Genomic DNA, 20,374 nt, shown 5'->3' with positions numbered 1-20,374 from the left:
TCCCATCCTTGACTTCCTCTTTTTTTTAACTTAAGACTATATAATCTTACCACCAGAATTCTTTCATTGGCTTCTGTCTGCTTAAAATGTATTTTCTTCAAAGCTCAGTCTTAAACCTCTACCTTTGCTTCACTCGTCCAGAAAATGTGTCCACCCTGTAGTCTGGCACCATTTCTCTACACCTTTCATTGCAAAAACCACACGCCTAGTTCTGCCACACTCCTTTCCTCAGGCCGGCATCTTCCAGTCTGCTTCCCCTCACCACTGCCGGCCTGAATGAGGGTCCCCTCATCCCACTGCCTAACCATACTCAAGGTCATCCTTTGCCCCAGTCAGAGACTTCATATTTTCATCTTTGGATTTGTCCAACCTGTCAATTCCTGAATTTACATTCAAAATACATCTAATTTTCCTTTCCTCCCTTTTTGGAGACAGGGTCTCGCTATGTAGTTGAGGCTGGCTTTGAACTCACTATGTATCCAGGCTGGTCTTGAATGTAAGGCCATCCTCCGGCCTCAGCCTCTGCAGTACTGGGATTACAGGCATGCACCATCCATCACATCCAGCCTCCCTTTTGTTTCTATTTCCTGTCAACACCAATCTAGGTTCTCTTTATCCCACATATAAACTGCTATCAGAATGGACCCGATTTCTGACTCTCTTCTCCACATTACTCACTCCACACTGCATCACCAGTCCAACACTTAAAACCACTGCATGCAGTCATTTGCGGATTCAGTCAGACCTTGAAAGAGTCTTTATTTCCTTGCCATCTTCTTGCTAATTTTTAAAACCTTCTATAATTTTTTTCTCCCTCATATCCTTCTATCTTCCCTCTATTTCTGAAGATACTTCATTCTAGTCCAACAGCTTTCTCACAAATAGCTTCCTACAAATACACTCCTCATGCTATGTTCTAACTTGGAATGTCTTCTTTCCTCCACAGGCCAAATCCTACCAAATTTTTAAGGCTGAGTATCAGATTGGTCTCCTCTGACCTTTCTGGAACTCTCTAGAAAGCACTTTAACTCCCTGTCCTGTAAGTTCTCACCTGCTCCCACACCACCACCCAACCACGGATCCATGTAACTGTTTTCCACACCAAGCAAACTGCCCACACCTGTGTCCTATTACGACCTCTGATTTAGTGTTGGCTATACTTACTGTTCAGAAATCTTACTATAAACCTCAATAATCGCTTGCTAAATCCTCACAATAAATATGTACATGTTCTGAAATGTTTCAAATAGAAGTAAAATTTAAGCCCTCACCTCTCAGACAGCAAATCCCTAACTCATTCCACGACATAGCACAACACACTGGGTGCAGATTATTTATACATTTCTAGGTCATACCTAATATTTCATTTTATAGTATAAAAGTCAAACTTGAAATACCAACCTGCTCTCTGAATGGAATCTGTTAAAATTCTGTCCGCTGTGTCATACTTGGTGTGATAAATGTATCCATTTTCAATAAAAGCTAAGTCTATTCCTAAAACAAAGGAAAAAAAGTCACTTTGCTTTGAAGATCAACCTTGCTTTAGGCCTATTCACTGGTACCTTGGTTCACAAACTTGATTCTTTCCATGATTCTGGCTGTAAATCAAGTTGGATGAGAAATTAATCAAATTCCCCGTCTAGGTTCAATGTTGACCTTATGGGGAAATTTGATTTGCTTCTCGTCCAGTTCAGTTTGTGACCAGAATAGTAGAAAGAAATGGGTTGATAAACCAAGGAATTAAATTCCTAAAAAGACAAAATGTCAAAGAAGTAGGATGATTGATTTGTCGTATTTATGAATGAATGACAAATTCTCTTCTACATTCTTATAAAATCTACACTTTATGATATATAATTCAATACATAATGATTGAGGAAGTATACTACTCCACAGGGAGACATCAGACATCACACAAAAGAGTTTGTGGTCATCAGAACTTTGCTATCTAGGGTTGGGGCTGTGGCTCATTGACAGCCTTGGCCTAGCGTACGTAAGGTCCTAGGTAACACAAAAAGAAAAAAACTCTGCTATCTATACCTTTGTCAGGCCAGACCCAAATTTTAGCTTCACCTAAGCTAGTGGAGTTGAACCTATGGTATACGTTGTGTTTTTATCTTAAGGCAAAATATATTAATATAGAGTTGTTTTTTCTAAACTAAAACCTCAGTGTTCAGGTATGATGGCAGTGTTGGCTCTGTGATAAAATAAGTGGGTTTTGGGTTGCAGTTTGGCACTCGGTCTCTAAAAGGTTCACCATCCCTAACCTATGCTATATAAGTCACTAAAGGAATAGGCAAAGCAAAACAACAGTGCAAGTCAAAACAGATCCTGTTGTCATCTTATGGGAATAAAGTATTAAACTTTCATCTCTCTGTCACATTATGGGACAATAAGATCTAGAGGAGGCAAACATTTAAATTATCATGGAGTTTAAAAAAGGAAAATACTAAGAAATCTAGAGAGCCAGAAAGGATAGTTCTCACAAAAAAGACTGTGTTCTCAGAAAATGCTGTTTACTCACAAACTTTCCATTAGTGAACCCCACTTTTGACAAGTCAATATCGTGCAATATCCTTTAACCATTGATAAAATACCTGGAATGTTTCCAAAATCTCTGTAGATACGGAAGTCAGTTTCTGAAGGAATGATTCCACTCTGAAATACCTCTTGAGCCACCACAGAAGCAAAAGGGTGTTTGGCTGCTGAAACATAAGCTTGAATCAACCAGGGATTTTCAGGACCTGAAATGAAACATGACAACACAGTACAAGATTAACCTCAATCTTCTTAACATATACTACTAACTTTTCTTCTTTTTGGTGGTTGTGCTGGAACCCAGGGCCCAGCCCATGGTAAAGAGGCACTTTAACACTGAGCTACAGCCCCAGCCCCAGTACTAATTTTTTTGTACTGGGGATGGAACTCGGGACCTTGTGCTTGTGAGGCAGGCAAGGTGCCACTGAGTTAAATCCCTGGCCCCTAATTTTCTTTTTTAAACATACCAAAAGTACTGACAGTAATGGGTTTTGGAGATGTAGTCAAAATTAATTTCTTAATCCCTTTTTCTGTAATTTTCAGCACTTCTTTCATATATGTATATGACTTGTAGAATGAAAAATAATTATAAAGATAATTATATTATAATGGCACTTATAAAAAGTTAAATCTGAAAACAAAACAAAATTGTGGCTGGGGATTTAGCTCAGTGGTTTCTCTGCCTGCCTTGTAAGCACAAGGTCCCGAGTTCCATCCCCTGTATCAAAAAAAAAAAGTGAATACAAAACAAAAAAATTTGTAAGTCTATCATCCTTAGATAATTGCTATCAATTTCATACCTTTAATTTTTTATAGACTTATAATCATGTGTACATAGCTATAATCAAAAGGTATTATTTTGTACACCACTCTCACTTTCACATTATATTAAATGTATTTTCCTATGTTGCTAGAGACAATGATTTTTTTTTTTTTTTTTGTGGTACCAGGGATTTAACTCGGGACTTTGCACTTGTGAGGCAGGTAGCAGCACCACTGAGCTAAATCCCCGGCCTGAAACAATGATAATTTCAATAACATTTTGCTGAATATGCCATTAAAATTCCTTACTATGGCTTACAATTTATCATAATAATTTTGCATTCATGTATTTGTAGATAGTTTTTCTTCAAAATTGGAAGTTTCTGTTTTATGCTCACAGGATAAATTACATTACTGTTCCAAACTATTTTTTAAAAGGATTACCCCATTCCTCCTCTTGCCACATCACTTGTGATGCCTCCCTGTACAATCAGTAAATTTTATTCCAAAAACAATTAACAGCAGGCTTGACCACAAGACTTGCTTGTGAGCAGGATGACATGACCTTCAAACCAGCAGACTTTAAAAAGCCATTCCTTACACCTCTTTAAATTTGGCTTTGAGGTCAATAATCCCTGATAAGGCTTCCACTTCATCCCAGATTTCAGAATGAATTAGACACCTGGAATATGATCATCAAGTATGGCTGCAGTTATTCAGGAACCAAAAGCATAAGAAATAAGCCTGAGATTCTAGGACTGTGTGCTATAGCAAAAATTAGCAATAAATTGACGAATGTAGCAGATCAAGTAACTGTACTTCAGAGAATCCAGGATTTTTATAACTTTATAAAATTATAAATTTATAAACAAATTATAAATAAATTATCAAATTGCTTTCCTACTATAAAAAAAGAAATTAAAAAAAGGGTGAAGGGGCATTACAGCAATAAACACACAGGAGAATGAAATACTATAGTTAAGAACCACAGAATTTCCCCCCCCCACTGCTAGAAAGTAAGCCCAAGGCCTCACAATTGATGGGCAAGTGCCTTACCACTAAGTTACATCCCCAGCCCCTAGATGCAAATTTAAAATACTATGATTAATATATTTTAAAACACAGAAAGAAAAAAGGATGGGATATACAGAAATGTATACAGGATACAATGAAAAAGTCTAGCCCAAGATTAACTGCAGTCCCTGAGAACAGGAGACAAAATGTACCAAAAGCAATGTTTAAAGAGGTAATGATAACAGAACACATACAGAATAAAATACATGAAATACTGAAACACTTGGGGCCAGGGATTTAGTGCAGCACCACCGCGCCTGCCTCACAAGTGCAAGATCCTAAATTTGATCTCCAGTACCAAAAAAAAGCAAACAAAAAAATGAAATTCTGAAATACTATAATTACACACACACACAAAGGAGAAGTGAAAGCCTCCCTTCTACAACTGCAACAATTAAGATGATGGAATGATGAAGCTAGAAAACTCAGTATGTGGCGAAAATTTTATGAGACAAGAATTATCAATGACTGCTAAAACTAAGATCAAAGTGTGGTGGGAACAGGACAGCTACATAATTTCAAAGTACTCATTACAAGGGAGAAAGGAACCCTTCACCATTTTGGTAGGAGTACAAAATGATAGAACCACTATTGGAGGAGAAAACATAGAGGACTGGTGACAGCAGAGAAACAGCCTCTCCAAGACTTGGTGTCCAGATGCTGCAATACTGGAATGTGAGAAAGAGGAGGAGGAAAGTGGGTCTGCAGGACCTAATAAGGATCTGAAGAAAGAATCAAAGCCCATGGGGAGAGCAAAAAGAGAGACCTCAATGCAGACGGAGGAGGTGGCAGATAACACTTTCTCCTTCAGTCCTCACTGTATAGGAGAGGAGGCTCAAATCTGCAGATGAACAGTAATTAGTGGCAACCCCAGAGGCTTCCGTGGATTCAGCAGTCCACAGTGGCTGGTGAGTTATTTGGGTTCAGACATCTCACAATTGGCTGGTAGCCATTCTGAAGAGAGGCAAAGAGCTAAGATCTCAGAGCAGATGCAGGCTAGCTCCATCTGGTCGCTTCCTGTGACATGGTCAGGCAGAATGGAGTTCAAGTCAGCAGAAGGTGAAGGAGCCGAATTCAAGCCAATGTGGAGTGTTTCAGACTGAATAAATCAGGTTCCAGCCTCAAAGCCAGAAACCAGCCTGAACTTCAGTGGAATTAAAGATGCAGGCTTGCTGGGATTTTCCACTACCCTGCTGTTAATGTACAGCTAGCTTGCTGGGATCAATCAACATGGACCCAAGGTCTGTCCACCCACTCTGTCTACCAGTTACAGCAGAGACATGCCCTGAAGTGAACTTTTTTTTAATTTTCTTTTCTTCTGGGTTCCTGTCGCATATTGTTTTCCATTCTTTGATTTTCAGTCTATGAATTTTTAAATTAAATGTGTTTATTGTATGCAGCATATTGTTGGATCTTGCTTTCTTGATCCACTCTGCCAGTGTTTCTTTTGAATGGTGAATTGAGACCATTTACATTGATGATTACAACTGATACATACTGATTTATCCCTGTCATGTTGCTCCTGATGTTGAAAAAAGCAGGGATTACCATTCTATTTTCAGATAAAGTAGATTTGTGCACCCAACTACATAAAACAAATATTAACAGACATGAAAAGTCAAATAAGCACTGATACAACTGTAAGGGACCTCAATACCCCCCCCACTGTCACAAATACATCAGACAAAAATATCAACAAATATCAGAACTGAATCAATCTTATCACAACCACTATGGAAATCTGTATGGAGATTCCTCAATAAACTAAAACTAGCAATTCCATTTGACCCAGCTATTCCCCTTCTAGGTATCTGCACATCATACCACAGTAATGTATGCATACCCATGTCTACAGCAGCACAATTCATAATAGCCAAATCTTGGAAAAAGCAAATATGCCCATCAACACATGAATGAAGAAAGAAAATGTGGTATTATATACAATAAAGAACTATTCTGTCATAAAGGATAACCTCAATTCATTTACAGGAAAATGGATGCACCCGGATACCATAATGTTAAGCAAACTAATTCAGACACACAAGCTCAAATACTGCATGGTTTATCTTATATGAAAAATTCAACATACATAAAGTATGAGATAAAAGACAGATAATAAGAAAATACATTGTAATCCAGTGTGGACAATGTATCTAAGTTTACATAACTCAGTACACTATCTTAGAAGTTTTTTTATGTTCTTTGGCACATTAGTCTGGTTTTTAATCTATATATATGATAATTAACTTTATAAAGTCTTAAAAGACAAATGAAGCTAGAAAAATGAAGCTAGAAAAATGAAAGGAGATTAGGGGGAAGAGTTGAAAAAAGAATTGAAATGTGTTAGGTACATGTACCAATTCTCTACACTAAATGTAATAATTACATACTACAAACATGTACTAATGAAAGTTTTTAAAAATCTAAAAACAAAAACTAGAGTAGTACTGGAACAACTGGAGCTGAATGTACATTTTTCTTGAGCAGCTTTATATCACAGTATTTCTTGAGTGTGATAAATATGCTGTTACAGAGCATATTCCTGTCCTTTACTCAGATAAATTCATTGAGCTTATCAACTGACATAATTTTTCTCCTTCACTCATTGTGAATTACACTGACTGATTTTCAAATATTAGACCATCTTATTGCTCACTTGGGTTGGAAAGTATTACTTGTTTTGTAATATAACTTGCTAGACTCAGTTTGCTTATATTTTACTCAGCACACACAACATTAAATCTAACAAGATATGTCAGTATCATGGTAACCATTTGGGATAGGAATGACTGAGAAGGGCCACAAAGGCTTCTTACCCATCATATTCTCTGTTATCATCTGGGTAGTGGCTACATTATTATATTGCACTTGTAAAAATATATTAAGCCAAACACAAGCAGCAAGCTTTTCTTGCAATGAAATAAAAGACACCCAACAATAATAAAGTTCATTTTATGCACTATACCATAAAAAGTACAAAATATATTTTTAAAAATGTAAGATCCATTAGGAGGAAAGGGATTTAGTTCTAAAGATATGCTGTCTGGCCCTTAACCCCCTTATAGAGTTTACTGTAGCATGGAAGAGCTCTAGCCCTAACTCCACCCTCTTAGGTCTACAGGTTGTGGACAGAGCAAATTTGGATGTAAAAAGAGGAGGGTGCTCACGAGACAGATCAGCTCCTGAGTGAAATAATCTCCGTGATACAAAGCAAAAGGAAGCCCCTTAAATGAGAAATTAAGCCCGCAAGTTTTATTCTGAGATTATCAATCATAAGAGGTAGGTACCAACAGTATCACTTTTACAAATGAGAAGCTATTTGGAAGGTTTATGTGACTTGTCCAAGGTTCCACTTTTAGAGCATACAAGCTCTAATGTCTTGAGATTTATGTCATTTAATTGCAAAATTGGTGCTTAGTTGCTCCCCTAACCTGCTTCCTCCAGAAAGCTTTTATCTTAATTATCCTACAGAAGATGGCAGGCATATTTTCAATCTGCATTCTTTCTCCTGCCAATATCTAAACCCTGTGATGCTTACAGGGGTGGGTTGTGTGTGTTCAATTTCTTAATGAATGAACCCCAACTTTCTGCATACAAAACCCACAGGCATGTGAGATACTGACAGAAGGCTGAACTTGGTGCCAGAATGAAATCCAGTAGATCCACAGCATCATCTCTACTGTTCGACTTACTCCTATCCTTGGAAAGTGGCATTAACACCCAGCAGAAATGAAAAAGGAGGAATTAACAAAAGAGGCAAAGAGTGGCAGATACTATTAGTGAAGCTAAATAATATGACACTTTAAAATTGACCACTGAATTTGCTAGTGCAACTTTTCTAATAGCAGTTTTGGTAAAGTAGGGAGGCAAACTGGTCAAAAACAGAAGCAAATCCAGGTATGGTGGTGCACACCGTAATCTCAGCACTTAGGAGGCTGAGGCAGGAGGATCACAGTGAGTTCAAGGCCAGCCTGAACAGCAAAGCAAGACAAAAAAAAAAAAAAGGCACTAGAAACTGTATGCCATAGGCTATTCTTGAGGAATTCTACAGTAAAGAGTCAGAGAAATGAGATAGTAGTTGGGGTTAGGGGAAAAGTGATCTTCTTTAAGATGAAAAAAATCGTGTTTCTACAGAGAAGGAAAAATTAATGATAAAGTCACCATCTATATAGCAAGTCTCCTACTTACCAACCTTAAACATATTCTAAATTTTTTATTCAAAAAAGTCAAGATGGGGCTGGAGTTTTACCTCAGTGGTTCTGCTGCCTGCTTCGCAAGTACAAGGTCCCAAGTTCGATCCCCGGTACTAAAAAAAAAACCCCAAAAAAGTCAAGATGACTAAGTAATACTTAGATTGTGTATCCATGCCATGTGTGTAGGATAAACTCCCAGAAGGTGGAGTGGCTGGAATGATGAGTCTGTACATTTCAAATGGTAGTACATAATACCAAAAGGCAACCTACATTTCTACCAGTGATTTATGAAAATGCCTATTTCTCTATACTCACAAGCACCAGTCTCATCATTGCACTCATTTTTTGCCAATATTATTATTTTTTAAAAGTACCACTGTTTAAATTTGTATTTCTTTTCAAATATAACTTGGAAGTATATGCCTATAATCCCAGGTACTCAGGAGGCTAAGAAAGATCACAAGTTCAAAGCCAGTTTGGCCAACTTAAGAGAGACCCTGCCTCAAAATAAAAATACAAAAGGAGCCAGGCATGGTACACCACACACATGTAATCCAAGCACTGTGGGAGGCTGAGCCAGAAGGACAGCAAGTTCAAGCCCAGCCTGAACAATTCATTAACTTAGTGAGGATTCATTCTCTCAAAAAAACATTTTTTTAAATATTAAGAGGTTGGATATGTAGCTGAGTGTGAATGCCCTAGGCTCAATTCCCAGTATGGCAAAAAAATAAATAAATAAATAAATAATTTATGAATAATTAAAGGCTGGAGATGTAGCTCAGCAGTAGAATACTTGCCTGGCATGTGCAAGGCTCTCAGTTCAAGCCCAGTCACACAATAAATAAATAAACAAGCACAACTGTTTACATAATTTTTAAAGAATTTAAACAAATTTATACTCAAGTATCTACCCCTCAAAAATGGAAATGTGTTCATGCAAAGACTTCCAAATGAAAGTTCACAGCAGCATTATTCCTAACAGCGTAAGAATGAAAACAGTCCAAATGTCCATGAGCTGATGAGTAAACAAAACGTGGTATACAGATAATGGGTTATTCAGCCATTAAAAGAGACAAAGTACTGATGCATGCTACCAACATGGTGAACCTCAAAAAACATCATACTGAGGATAAGACACCATATATAAAAGACCACAGTTAAAGGAAATATCTAAAACAGGCAAATCTGTAAAGAGAGAAAGTTGACAGGTGGTTGCCTGGGCTTCAAAAAAAATGGAAGTGACTGCTAATAAGTACAGGGATTCCTTTCAGGTGTGAAAAAAATGTTCCAAAATTATAATGAGGACTGCATAACTAAATACACATTCACAATGCTGAATTTTACATTTTAAATTTGTGAATTACAGCCTGGGGTGGTGACACAAACCTGTAATCCCAGCACTCGGGAGGCTGAGGCAGGAGGATTGCTGTGAGTTCGAGACCAACCTGGGCTACATAGTGAGTTCCAGGTCAGTCTCAACTACATAGTGAGACCCTGTCTCTCAAAAAAACCAAAAAATAAAAAATAAATTCATGAATTACAGATTATGAATAAAGCTGTGATTTTTCAAAAAATACATCCTAAAGGCTATAGACAGAATATGATTCCATTTTTTATAAATCTCTCGTTTGCTCTCTATAAACACACACACATACAAATACGTACACACAAAAGTTCCAGAAAAGTGTAGACTAAACCGTAACAACAGTTTGCTTTGGTTGGCAGAAACACCGGGATACTAGTATTTTTATAAGAGAAAATAAAAGATTCTATGACCCATTTTGCTTACTGGCTATCCTACATTCAAAGTTAAGGGTTTTTTTTTTTTTTTTTTTTTTTGGTCATCCTGGAGATTTACACATACCCACATGCTAGGCCCATGCTCTAGCATCAAACTACATCCCTAGCCATTTTTATTTGCAAACAAGGACTCACTAAGTTGTCCAAGGTGGCCTTGAATTTGTAATCCTTCTGAATCAGCTTCCTGAGTAGCAAGCACCAACCACCATGCTTGGCTAATATATAAATTTTTTTTAAAAAGGAACATATGTTATTGTTTTAATCTGATTAAACTTTAAAAGCTTGAATTTTTTAACACCTTCCCAACTACTGAATCAAGCCTTTCTAAGTCATTGGTCTGATAAATTATTCTAGTCCTTTTTAAATATTAGGTAGTCTTAAAAAATTACTCTAGTCACTGAAAATTCCCTAAATGAACATCTTTCTTGGAGGTAACAATGAACACAGTTGGAGTACAAAGTGTTTTAACTGCAAAGTTTCTGGGACAGGACAAGTATTGCCACATAGTGGGAAGAAGGAGGGGAAAAAAAAAAACAAGGACAGAGCCATCTGGTATATGCTCTCTAGCACAATTCCAAGTCTAGAGGCAGGGAAGAGAGGCCATTATCCTCTTTTACTCAAACAAGTAAACACTAGCTAGCTTTCTGAAAGACATATTCACCAGAAAGCTAGTCTTTTGTGGGGAGTGATATCAGAAGTAAAAGGGGTACAAGAAAGGTACCAGAATATTAAAAAACATCCAGCTTTCAGACATGTGGTTTAACCACAAGAACAAGGATGAAAACTACAAGAAAAAAAAATGTAAAAACTGAAAGAAAAGGGGCAGACAGTCTCCCCAAATCTTCTGTAGGATGATCTACAAAAAAAATAACAATTTTTGAAATATGCAGATTTTTAAATGAGTAACATTTAAACTGTATATATGCTGCTCATGACTCCCAAGTATTACTTTGCCTTATTAAAGTAACATATGTACTATAAAACTTTAAACAATACAGTAAACTATATAAAGTACAAGTAAAGCAGTAATGCCAATTCTAATCTTAACTTCATGAAACAACAGACAGCTCAAACTGATATTTTACATTTCACCCACCTTCACTCCAGGAATATTCAATTCCACCAGAAAATACTCACCATCTAAGCTGTAACTGTTATTAATTTTTTTACATCCTTCCAGATAATACTACTGCTAAAATTTATGTAGCTATAGAATTTGTATCTAAAAGTACATACATCTAGTAAAGAGTAAAGACTTTGTCAGACCTAGCACAAGTGAGTACTCAGTAAATGTAACTAAGGGAACGGACTTGGGCCTGGAGCTGACTAACCCTAGGTACATGTTTTAACCTCTCTAGACTATTCATATGCAGAATATATTTATGCATACACACAGGAAAAAAATCAAGAGACAGACTAGCCCATCAAACTGGATCAAACCCTCTGGGGCAAAGTATGAAGACAAGATGTCGTGACAATAAATTAAAAATTTGAATACAAAGGCACGAAGCACTTCTGACAGGGAAAATATAGAGACAACACTGCTGCCCACATGAATTCCCGAGATTCTCACAGGAGAAAGAAAGACCCAGTGTCTTCTTTCCTTACAGAATTTTGTGCAGCTGTTTTTTGATTTAGTGGTTGCTGTGCATGTTCTCATCCTCAATGATGTCCAAGAAATAGAGGGAATGGACAAAAATGTAGCAGTTCCGTGTTCCTGAACATATTAGAGTTCAGCTTCATGAGATGAAGAGGAAATAGAAAGGTTTAACAGAAAGAAAGCAGAACCTTGATGCTTCTGACCTTACGACCTTGAGATTCTCAAAGGTTTACTGAGACCCCATCTCACAGTAAAAATAAAGTGCTAGGACTATAGCTCAGCACAAAGGCCCTAAGTTCAATCCCCGGTGTGGGGGCAGGGGTGTAGGGGGAACGTAACTCCACAAACACACACACACCTTTTTTTTTTAATTAAGTTTATTGGTACATTTTAGATATACATAATGATCACACTCTTCATAGGGATCTGTACCTGTACATAATATACCTCAATTCTTACACAAGATGTTTTGAATAACACTCGGCACATAAGCACCATATAAGTGTTATGTGCTATTAATATTATTAGCTAAAAATTTTTAATAAAGACAAATTGAAATCACTTCATGTCTTAAAAAGAATGCTCACTCAAGAGATTGCTAGTTAAAGGGATTCAAGTTCAGAAACTTCCCACTTTCATACAAACCAGAACTGCATTAAAATATACAGGGCACAGTCTCACATACCTGTCTGGAACACAAGTTCTTTCCCTCCTACACCTGCTGCCTCCAGGTTAATAAATGCACGAATCAAGTTGGCCCATGGATGCTGAGTAATGAAACCATGACTAGCCTTAAGAAGAAAGAGAGAAACAATCTTAAAACCATTCACACTTTTCATATAATAAAAAGAATATGAAAACAAAATAATCATTTCTTAAAGATATTTGTATTTCTATGCATGATAACTATGTGCAGGTTGCTCAGTGAAAAGTCATCTACCAGAGGTAACCTGATTACTATGACTGGTGCTAAACAACATTCTTGGTAAGTATGACGCTGTGTGAAAGAGCAAAGAGAAGAGAACAGAGAAGACACAGCCCATTTGGCTGAGCTTGCCTGCTGTGTGCCTGCCTAAAAACATCTCTGGAACAACAGAGTAAAAAAATCAGTGCACCCAGCCATCCCTCTGTTGGATATCTTTCCAAGAGAACTAAAAGAATCATATCACAGAGAAGTATGTGCACCCATGTTTATAGCGGCACAGTTTGTAATAGCTAAATCTTGGAAACAACCTATTTGCCCATCCGTTGGAAACTGGATAAAGAAGTTGTGGTTTTTCTATAAAATGGAATATTACTCAGCCATAAAGAGCGAGAGAATAGATTCATTCATAGGAAAATGGATACATATTGAAGATATACTCCTAAGTGAAATAAATAAGTCCCACATGTGTAAATACCAAATAGTTTCCCTGGTGTGAATATTCTGCAACAATGCATAAGATTCTAATAAGATTACTGACATTTAGAAATGGGAGGAAAGGAGCTAAAGGTGTAGGGAAGGTGTGATACGTAGGGGAAGAACAAAAAGGGAAAAGAAAAAAATGTGAGAGAATGAAAAGATGAAAATAAAGTGTTTGTAGATGGGGAGGGGAGGAGGGGGTGAAGGGAGGGCAGAGGTAAGGGGAAAAAAATGAGAATCAAGACTTGCCATGTAAAGGTACATGATTCCAACAATGAATGTAACTGTACTGTAATCCCTAAAATGTACCAATAAACTCAATAAAAAAAAAAAAAAATCAGTGCAAGTCAGGTGTGGTGCACACCTATAATCCTAGCACTCAGGCAGGACAAAGCAAGAGGACTGCAAGGTCAAGTCCAGCCTGGACAATTCAGCAACTGGGATATAACTCAGTGCAAGAGCCATAGGTTCAAACTCCAGTACCATAAAAAAGAGGAAGAAAAAAAGAATCTAACACTGCCACTGCCAGGATGACCTGTTCTGAGGTGAGTTGTTTCAAATACTAAACATGTCTACATTAATGGATTGTTTTTAATAATGCAAGATAAAATAGTTCTTTGCATATCATTTTGATACTACTCATGACTAAAACTGCACTGTTAGCTATTATTATCATCATTATTACTCAGATTAGTAAAATCTCACTTGCAAGACATTTTCCTCAGCACCATTGAAGAGAAATACCACAGCATGCTGTAAAGCTTCAGAAGATGTTGATAACACTCGAAGGACTTCCAGCATCACTGAACAACTAACTGCATCATCACTGGCACCTTAAAAGCAGAAAAAAAATATTTGCTACTCAGATTTCAAAGTCTTTATATTATGAATCATTTTGGCTAACAATGGTGGTATTGTCTCAGAGAAGCATCACAACAGCCACATGACCAGGAGCACAGCTCTGTAATCATCAGGTGACAATTACAACCCCACTGGGGATAAGCCTCACAAAGTTCTTTGTCAGGTTTGCTCACTGACTTATAACCAGGGCCTAGACCTGTGCCTGGCTCAATGAAGTCACTCGATATCTGCTGAACAAAATTAACCAAATGAGACACAAAGTCATACTAAAATCTGGCATTCTCAGGCCATCTGTCATCCTTTATCCCTATTAATATCCTCTGTATTAAACTCACTTCTAGAACACACGGCTTTCTCCATCTCCAACCCACCCACTTTTATTTGTTTTCTTATAAAAATCATAAAAGCAGGCCGAGGACTTAGCTCAGTGGTTCCACCACCTGCTTCGCAACTGTAAGGTCCTGAGTTCAATCTCCATGTACAAAAAAAAAAAAATCATAAAAGCTATAGATAATTCCATATGACAGAGAGGTCAGTTTGGACAGTATAGGATTTTTAATGTTTTTCCAAGGGAATCACATGATGAAAAAGTACAAAGAATACAACTATCTAGTAAGACACAGGAAAGGAGACTAATGACCTAAATTGTATCCCTAAGTCCTTAGTCATATCTCCTACCCTCAAATTCAGAAGTCTGTATGCTAATTAACAGATAAATAAAGAGGACTCTAGTGCCTTGATTTTTTTAAAAGTACTACAAGAGGGAAAGGAATTGACTAGCTATTCAATGATACTCAGGAATTATTAAGTTTTTCAGGAGGAGGGGAGGATGTTTTATAGTGCTGGAGATCAAACTCAGGGCCCACTGTATGCTAGGCAAACACTGTACAACTGAGCTTCATCTCCAATTTAATGTTTGGTTGTATAGGTGCAATAACTCAAAGTATTAACATGTCAAAAAGGATGACTCTCTTTCAGCAATGTAGACTGAAATAGTTACCCAGGAACCATCACAGCTAAGCTCTACTTCAAAATAATCAAGGAGTGGAGGGGCTGAGATAGAAAACAGGATTGAACTGTTGAACCTCGGTGACAGATGCATTTAAACTTTTTTCTATACATCTATAATCCTCCACAATAAATTTAAAGAGGATTCAAAATAAATACTATTATAACTCAGGCAATGGCATTTCTGGGCCTACATATCAGGAGGCAGGGTACTATGGAACTTAGTGGGTATTATAAAACAGGAAAGACTTAGAAATAAACATTAATTCCACTGCTTTCCTCCATTATTTCCTCCACTATAAAGCAAACTAATGAAAGCCACCTCACAGGTTTGTTGCAAAGATTACACAAAATAACACCCAATGCCCAACACCTAGGAAGCACTCAACGTTCATTTTTCCTTCTCTTTATAAACTGAAAGAAGGTCCTGTAGGCAGCTAAATAAAATGCTTGTTCAGGCTTTGTTAAATTCCAGGTGCTATTCCTACTCAAGAAGAAATACTGAGCAGGGCCTGGTGGTGCACGCCTGTAATCCCAGCAGGAGAATCACTGTGAGTTCAAGACCAGCCTGGGTTACATAGTGAGTTCCAGGTCAGTCTCACCTACATAGTGAGACCCTGTCTCAAAAAAAAAAAAAGAAGAAGAAGAAGAAGAAACACTATCTTATTGGGGATTAATGGATTGTATTTTAGTTAAAATGAAACACAAATAAGTTATCTACTATCAAGCAAGACATATACAGTAAATAGTGCTACTTTCCAGAAACCAAATGATATAAACTTTTTTACTTTGTGAATTACTTGAAAGTAAAAAGCAAACAAAATTTTTCTTTATTCAAAGTAAAAGGGAAATTTAAAGGTATCTACCTTTATAGGATTACTTTTAACAAGTTAAAACTATTTACTTTCCCCTATACTAATACTTCTGCTGACTTACAAGAGAACTAAAGAAAGGTGAAGTACCTTTAACAAAGTGAAAGAAAGAAGACAGCACAGTATCTAAACAGGTTGGATCATTAACCAACCACCCTTTTCATTTAGAATTAACACTGAAATTGAAGCCACCCCCAAAATAACTCTGTCTCTTCTATCACTGACCTGGAGAACTATACAACAGACCCAAGAAGATAATTAAGGCCTTTCTGTGGGTGATATTACTCTAAACTGGTGTCAGTTCCTGAGTTCCAGGTACACTGCCGAGAAGAACTTTTAAAACAATAGTCATGGGGGTGGGGGTGTAGCTCAACAGCAGAGTTATTACCTAACATGCACAAGCCCCTGGTTCGAACCCCAGCATTAAGCCAGGTATTGTGGTGCATACCTGTAACCTAAGCACTTGGGAGACTTGAGGCAAGAGGATTCTGAGTTTGAAGCCAGCCTGAACTACACAGTGAGACCCTGTCTCAAAAAAACCCCAAAACATACAAACCCCAGCATCACAGAAAGAAAGAGGAAAAGAGAGAAAACTCATGCTTCAATGAGATCATCCATTAAAAGGATTTGGGTGATAGCCTATCTGATGAACATGTAAAAGATTATTTTTTTGTTTTTATTTTACTGATACATTTTAGATATACATATTGATGACATTTGTCATAGAGAATTCATACCTGTTCATGATATATCTTGCTTCTTCTTTTTAAAAGATTATTTTTAAAAACTACAGAAATTTCCTTGACATTGTTGATATAGGCGTTCCTATAAAATTTTATGTAAAAATGGGTTCTAATGGATCATAAGAATGCCACTGTTTAATTAATGGATTCCAATCTGGCACTGTGCTTACAAAGGGGAGCCAAATTTGTCATCCCAAAACATGGATTATTTGGAGCTAAAGGCAACTGAGAAGTAGACAGTACAAGAAAAACCATCTGGCCTGCTCCCTCTACCAGGAGGGGCAAGATTGAACACCAAAGACAACTGTAGACCCTTCTTATTCTTCAGACAGCATCAGAGAAAATCTGTCCTCTAGATGACTTTACTAACGAGCCTTCATTTACTATATACTGTATCTGTCTTCTCTCAACCTGCTTCCCACAGAGACTCAAAATCCTTTTTCTCCCTCTTGGCACCTCTCCAAAAGGACACTGCTCTTTGTTGAAGATGCTACACAAACTAGATGCTATACATCTCTGACACTGAATCACTTTCCCTGCATATCGTCCATGTGTACATGAGATATATACAGCAATTAACTTTTTCTCATTAATCAACCTTTTCATAATTTAGCAGTGTATACCATCTAAAAATTATGAGAAGTATAGGAAAAATTATTTTTTCTTCCTCACCAATTTCTGTTATATGCATCTTACATAGTTGTTCATTAGTAACCATGGTATTTACTTGTGCCTTCCCAGAATTTGAGCATCATACTAATAATGCTATTAAGTGGGATGACATTTGTTTTATTATTTCTTTGAAGTGGGCACAAATACCATTGGTTTCCTCAGAATACACAAAGATACTTCTGCCTTTATATAACAAATGTGTGCATATTAACTATTGAAAAAGCAAAGTATAATCTAAATGTAATCATCTAATTAAAGATAATTCTGATCTGAATTATTTTATCAAGCAAATAAATTTCATATTTTATGTAACTATAGTGGAGCTGCTAAAAAAATCAAGTAATCTAAAAGCATTAATTTTAAAATCAATAGCAAAGGAAAAAATGGTAGACTTTCCCTACAGGTGCTCACCTCTAGGTGAGCAATACTATTAGGAAATTACTATTACATTTCCATTTAATAGATAAGAAACTGAGGGATCCCTCCATTAAGAAATCTGCCAAAAAGGGTATTAGCTAGACTCTACAACTTTTCCTTCCTTCCAAATGCAGCTGTAAGAATGGTCAAGGGAAGACACCTAGCATTTGATCCAATTCCATCTCTCATCAATAGTGATCAGCTAAATTTATTCCAGTGTCAAATATGCCAGCTACAATACCATTGCAAAAGGCTCTTTACTACTCACCTCCTTACCTTATCTACTTTAACTACTGAAAACATTTTCTTGAGGAATCTTGTCTTTATAAGTGGAATTTTGGGGATTCTCATTCATTTGACAATTATGATTATTAGGCACCGTCTTAAGCATCAAGTACTACATTCTATTTTGCCTGTATTTTTTCAGAGCAAGAATTTAAGTTGCTCTCTAACAATATGCCACACTTCCTCCCAGTGGACCAAAATTCTCACTCCACAGGTCAACAAATATACTAGCAGTGCTGTCCTCCAAACTGTGCATCACTTAAAGTCACAGACTGTCCTTTATCCAGGGTCCCGAAAGCCAACTACTACAATTAGCCGCATAAACATGTGAAGCAGCAGAATCTGATTCCAAGACACAGGCCACACACACTCTTGTTAACACTGATAAGGCAACATCAGAAACATGTCAAGTATTGTCACTGGGCTGCTGGTATTATGTTACAAATAATGACAATAAAGCATTTAAGAAAATGATTAGATTCAGTACCAATACTAATTATCCTGCCTTCCAACAGACAAAAAAAGTTTAACCATAAAAATGGTCCGCACAAGTGCTCAAGGAGCTTGGGGTTATCATAATAAACTTTCTGTATTTCAAAAACTTAAAATGACTGCAAAACAAATACACACCTGGTGAACTTGGAACTGAGTCAAAATGGCAGTTAGCCAGGACAGCATGCTGGGCTCCATTTCTGGGTTCCAGCTTTACCACAACATTGGTGATATTGTCATAGTAGCTTGTAAAACCTCCCAAGAAGTCAATGCTAAAGGAGCCTGTGGGCCGCTGTACATCTACTGAAATCTTGTGAAGGCTGCTGCTTTGAATTTCAATGAGTTTGATCTGTTCCAAAAGGTAGTGCACCGTCAGAATTTCATTTTCTGGACTTCCTGTAGTCCTGGGGCCAATGGCTGTTATGTGTTCAAGATAATCCCTGGAAGCAACCAAAAGAATGATGATGAAAAACACTTAGGGGTTTAAAAATAACACTTAGCATGGAGCTACATGCGTCTTCCTCTTCCAAAATACTTAGTTCATCAATTTTTCAACATTAAAAAAAAATACCTTTAATTTTCTCAGATACTCTGAGAAAAGCATTTGTAGCTTTATCATTTTGTCTCCCAGAAGTTAACACCGTCACAATTTTCTCCACCCACCTCACTCCCAACTTCTAATGACTCTCATCATAAGATAAAGACTAGGGATTATATTCAAAATGTGTGGCTCCTGAAGGCTCAGTAGAACAGAATACAGCTTTAGTGGGCCTCTGGGTTACCGATTCTAAGCGGCAGAAAACTATAACAAAGAACAATCAAGAGGCTAAGCAAAGAAAAACTTTTGATAGTGAAGAACAGAATCTGTCTTTCTGCTGGGCACAGAGGACCTAGTAACTTCAATTCAGGCCAAAACCCACGGTACCTCTAATGAAAACAAAAACAAAAAAAAAATTTTTTTTTCTTTTTACTGCAAGTGAAGAAAAATGGGGACAGGGTCCAGAAAGTTCTTAGGAAAATAAGCTCTCAGCACTTTGTATTGGAAGAACAAGTTAAAACACGATGGTTGTTGAACTCTTTGCACTACCTTATGATTTCACGAATTTACGGTATCGTTGACTTAATCACCTTTCCCAGCAGAATGTCTTTTTTAAAAATGTCAAACCTTATATAATCACTAACCCCGGGGGGTGGGGCCCAAAGACAATCTGATAAGCGAAATTTGAATGAATTTCTCACTGGCAGACGCCACAGCTTCCAGATTTGGCAACTGTAACCCTCTTCAAGTCCGCACACTACAGCGGCACCTTCCAACAACTTCCTCTAATATTCCCCACCAAAAGGTAGGCACATACATTTCACTCTGCTTCATTTCAACTGAAAGGTAGGAGCGCTAATCAAGGTAACAAATTGGAAACTGCTGGGGGTGGGGGGGTGAGTAATAACCCACGCATCTGACCGCGTGGCAGAAGAGAAGGGAACAAGCGGGCTCAATCCACCTGGCTACCCCCAATCTACCTGGACACCAGGCAATACCCTCATCTCTGCAGTTCGCACCCCAGAAGGCGGCGGCGCAAGGCCACCACGCTGCACTTGGGAACGTGGGGCCTGGCGCCCCGGTGCCGTGCGAGCTGCGCCTAGCAGCAGCGCCCCGT

General features: G+C 37.5%; 1 protein-coding gene across 1 annotated transcript in view; it reads right to left on the bottom strand.

The window, feature by feature from the left end:
* Positions 1-20,374, bottom strand: part of Ermp1 (endoplasmic reticulum metallopeptidase 1) — a 91,915-nt gene that overhangs the window by 21,039 nt on the left and 50,502 nt on the right. The window contains exons 2-6 of the mRNA XM_010620829.2: positions 18,858-19,159; positions 14,075-14,202; positions 12,653-12,758; positions 2,598-2,744; positions 1,402-1,494 (exon numbers count right to left, since the gene is read on the bottom strand). Of these exons, the coding sequence (XP_010619131.1) occupies positions 1,402-1,494; positions 2,598-2,744; positions 12,653-12,758; positions 14,075-14,202; positions 18,858-19,159 (776 nt within the window). The remainder of the gene's footprint in view (positions 1-1,401; positions 1,495-2,597; positions 2,745-12,652; positions 12,759-14,074; positions 14,203-18,857; positions 19,160-20,374) is intronic.

This window comes from Fukomys damarensis, unplaced genomic scaffold, assembly GCF_012274545.1.
Source record: "Fukomys damarensis isolate Sample0158 unplaced genomic scaffold, DMR_v1.0_HiC HiC_scaffold_31, whole genome shotgun sequence".
Taxonomy (NCBI): Eukaryota; Metazoa; Chordata; class Mammalia; order Rodentia; family Bathyergidae; genus Fukomys; species Fukomys damarensis.
Note: the sequence above shows the minus strand (reverse complement) of the source record. Positions and strands in the feature narration are given on the sequence as shown.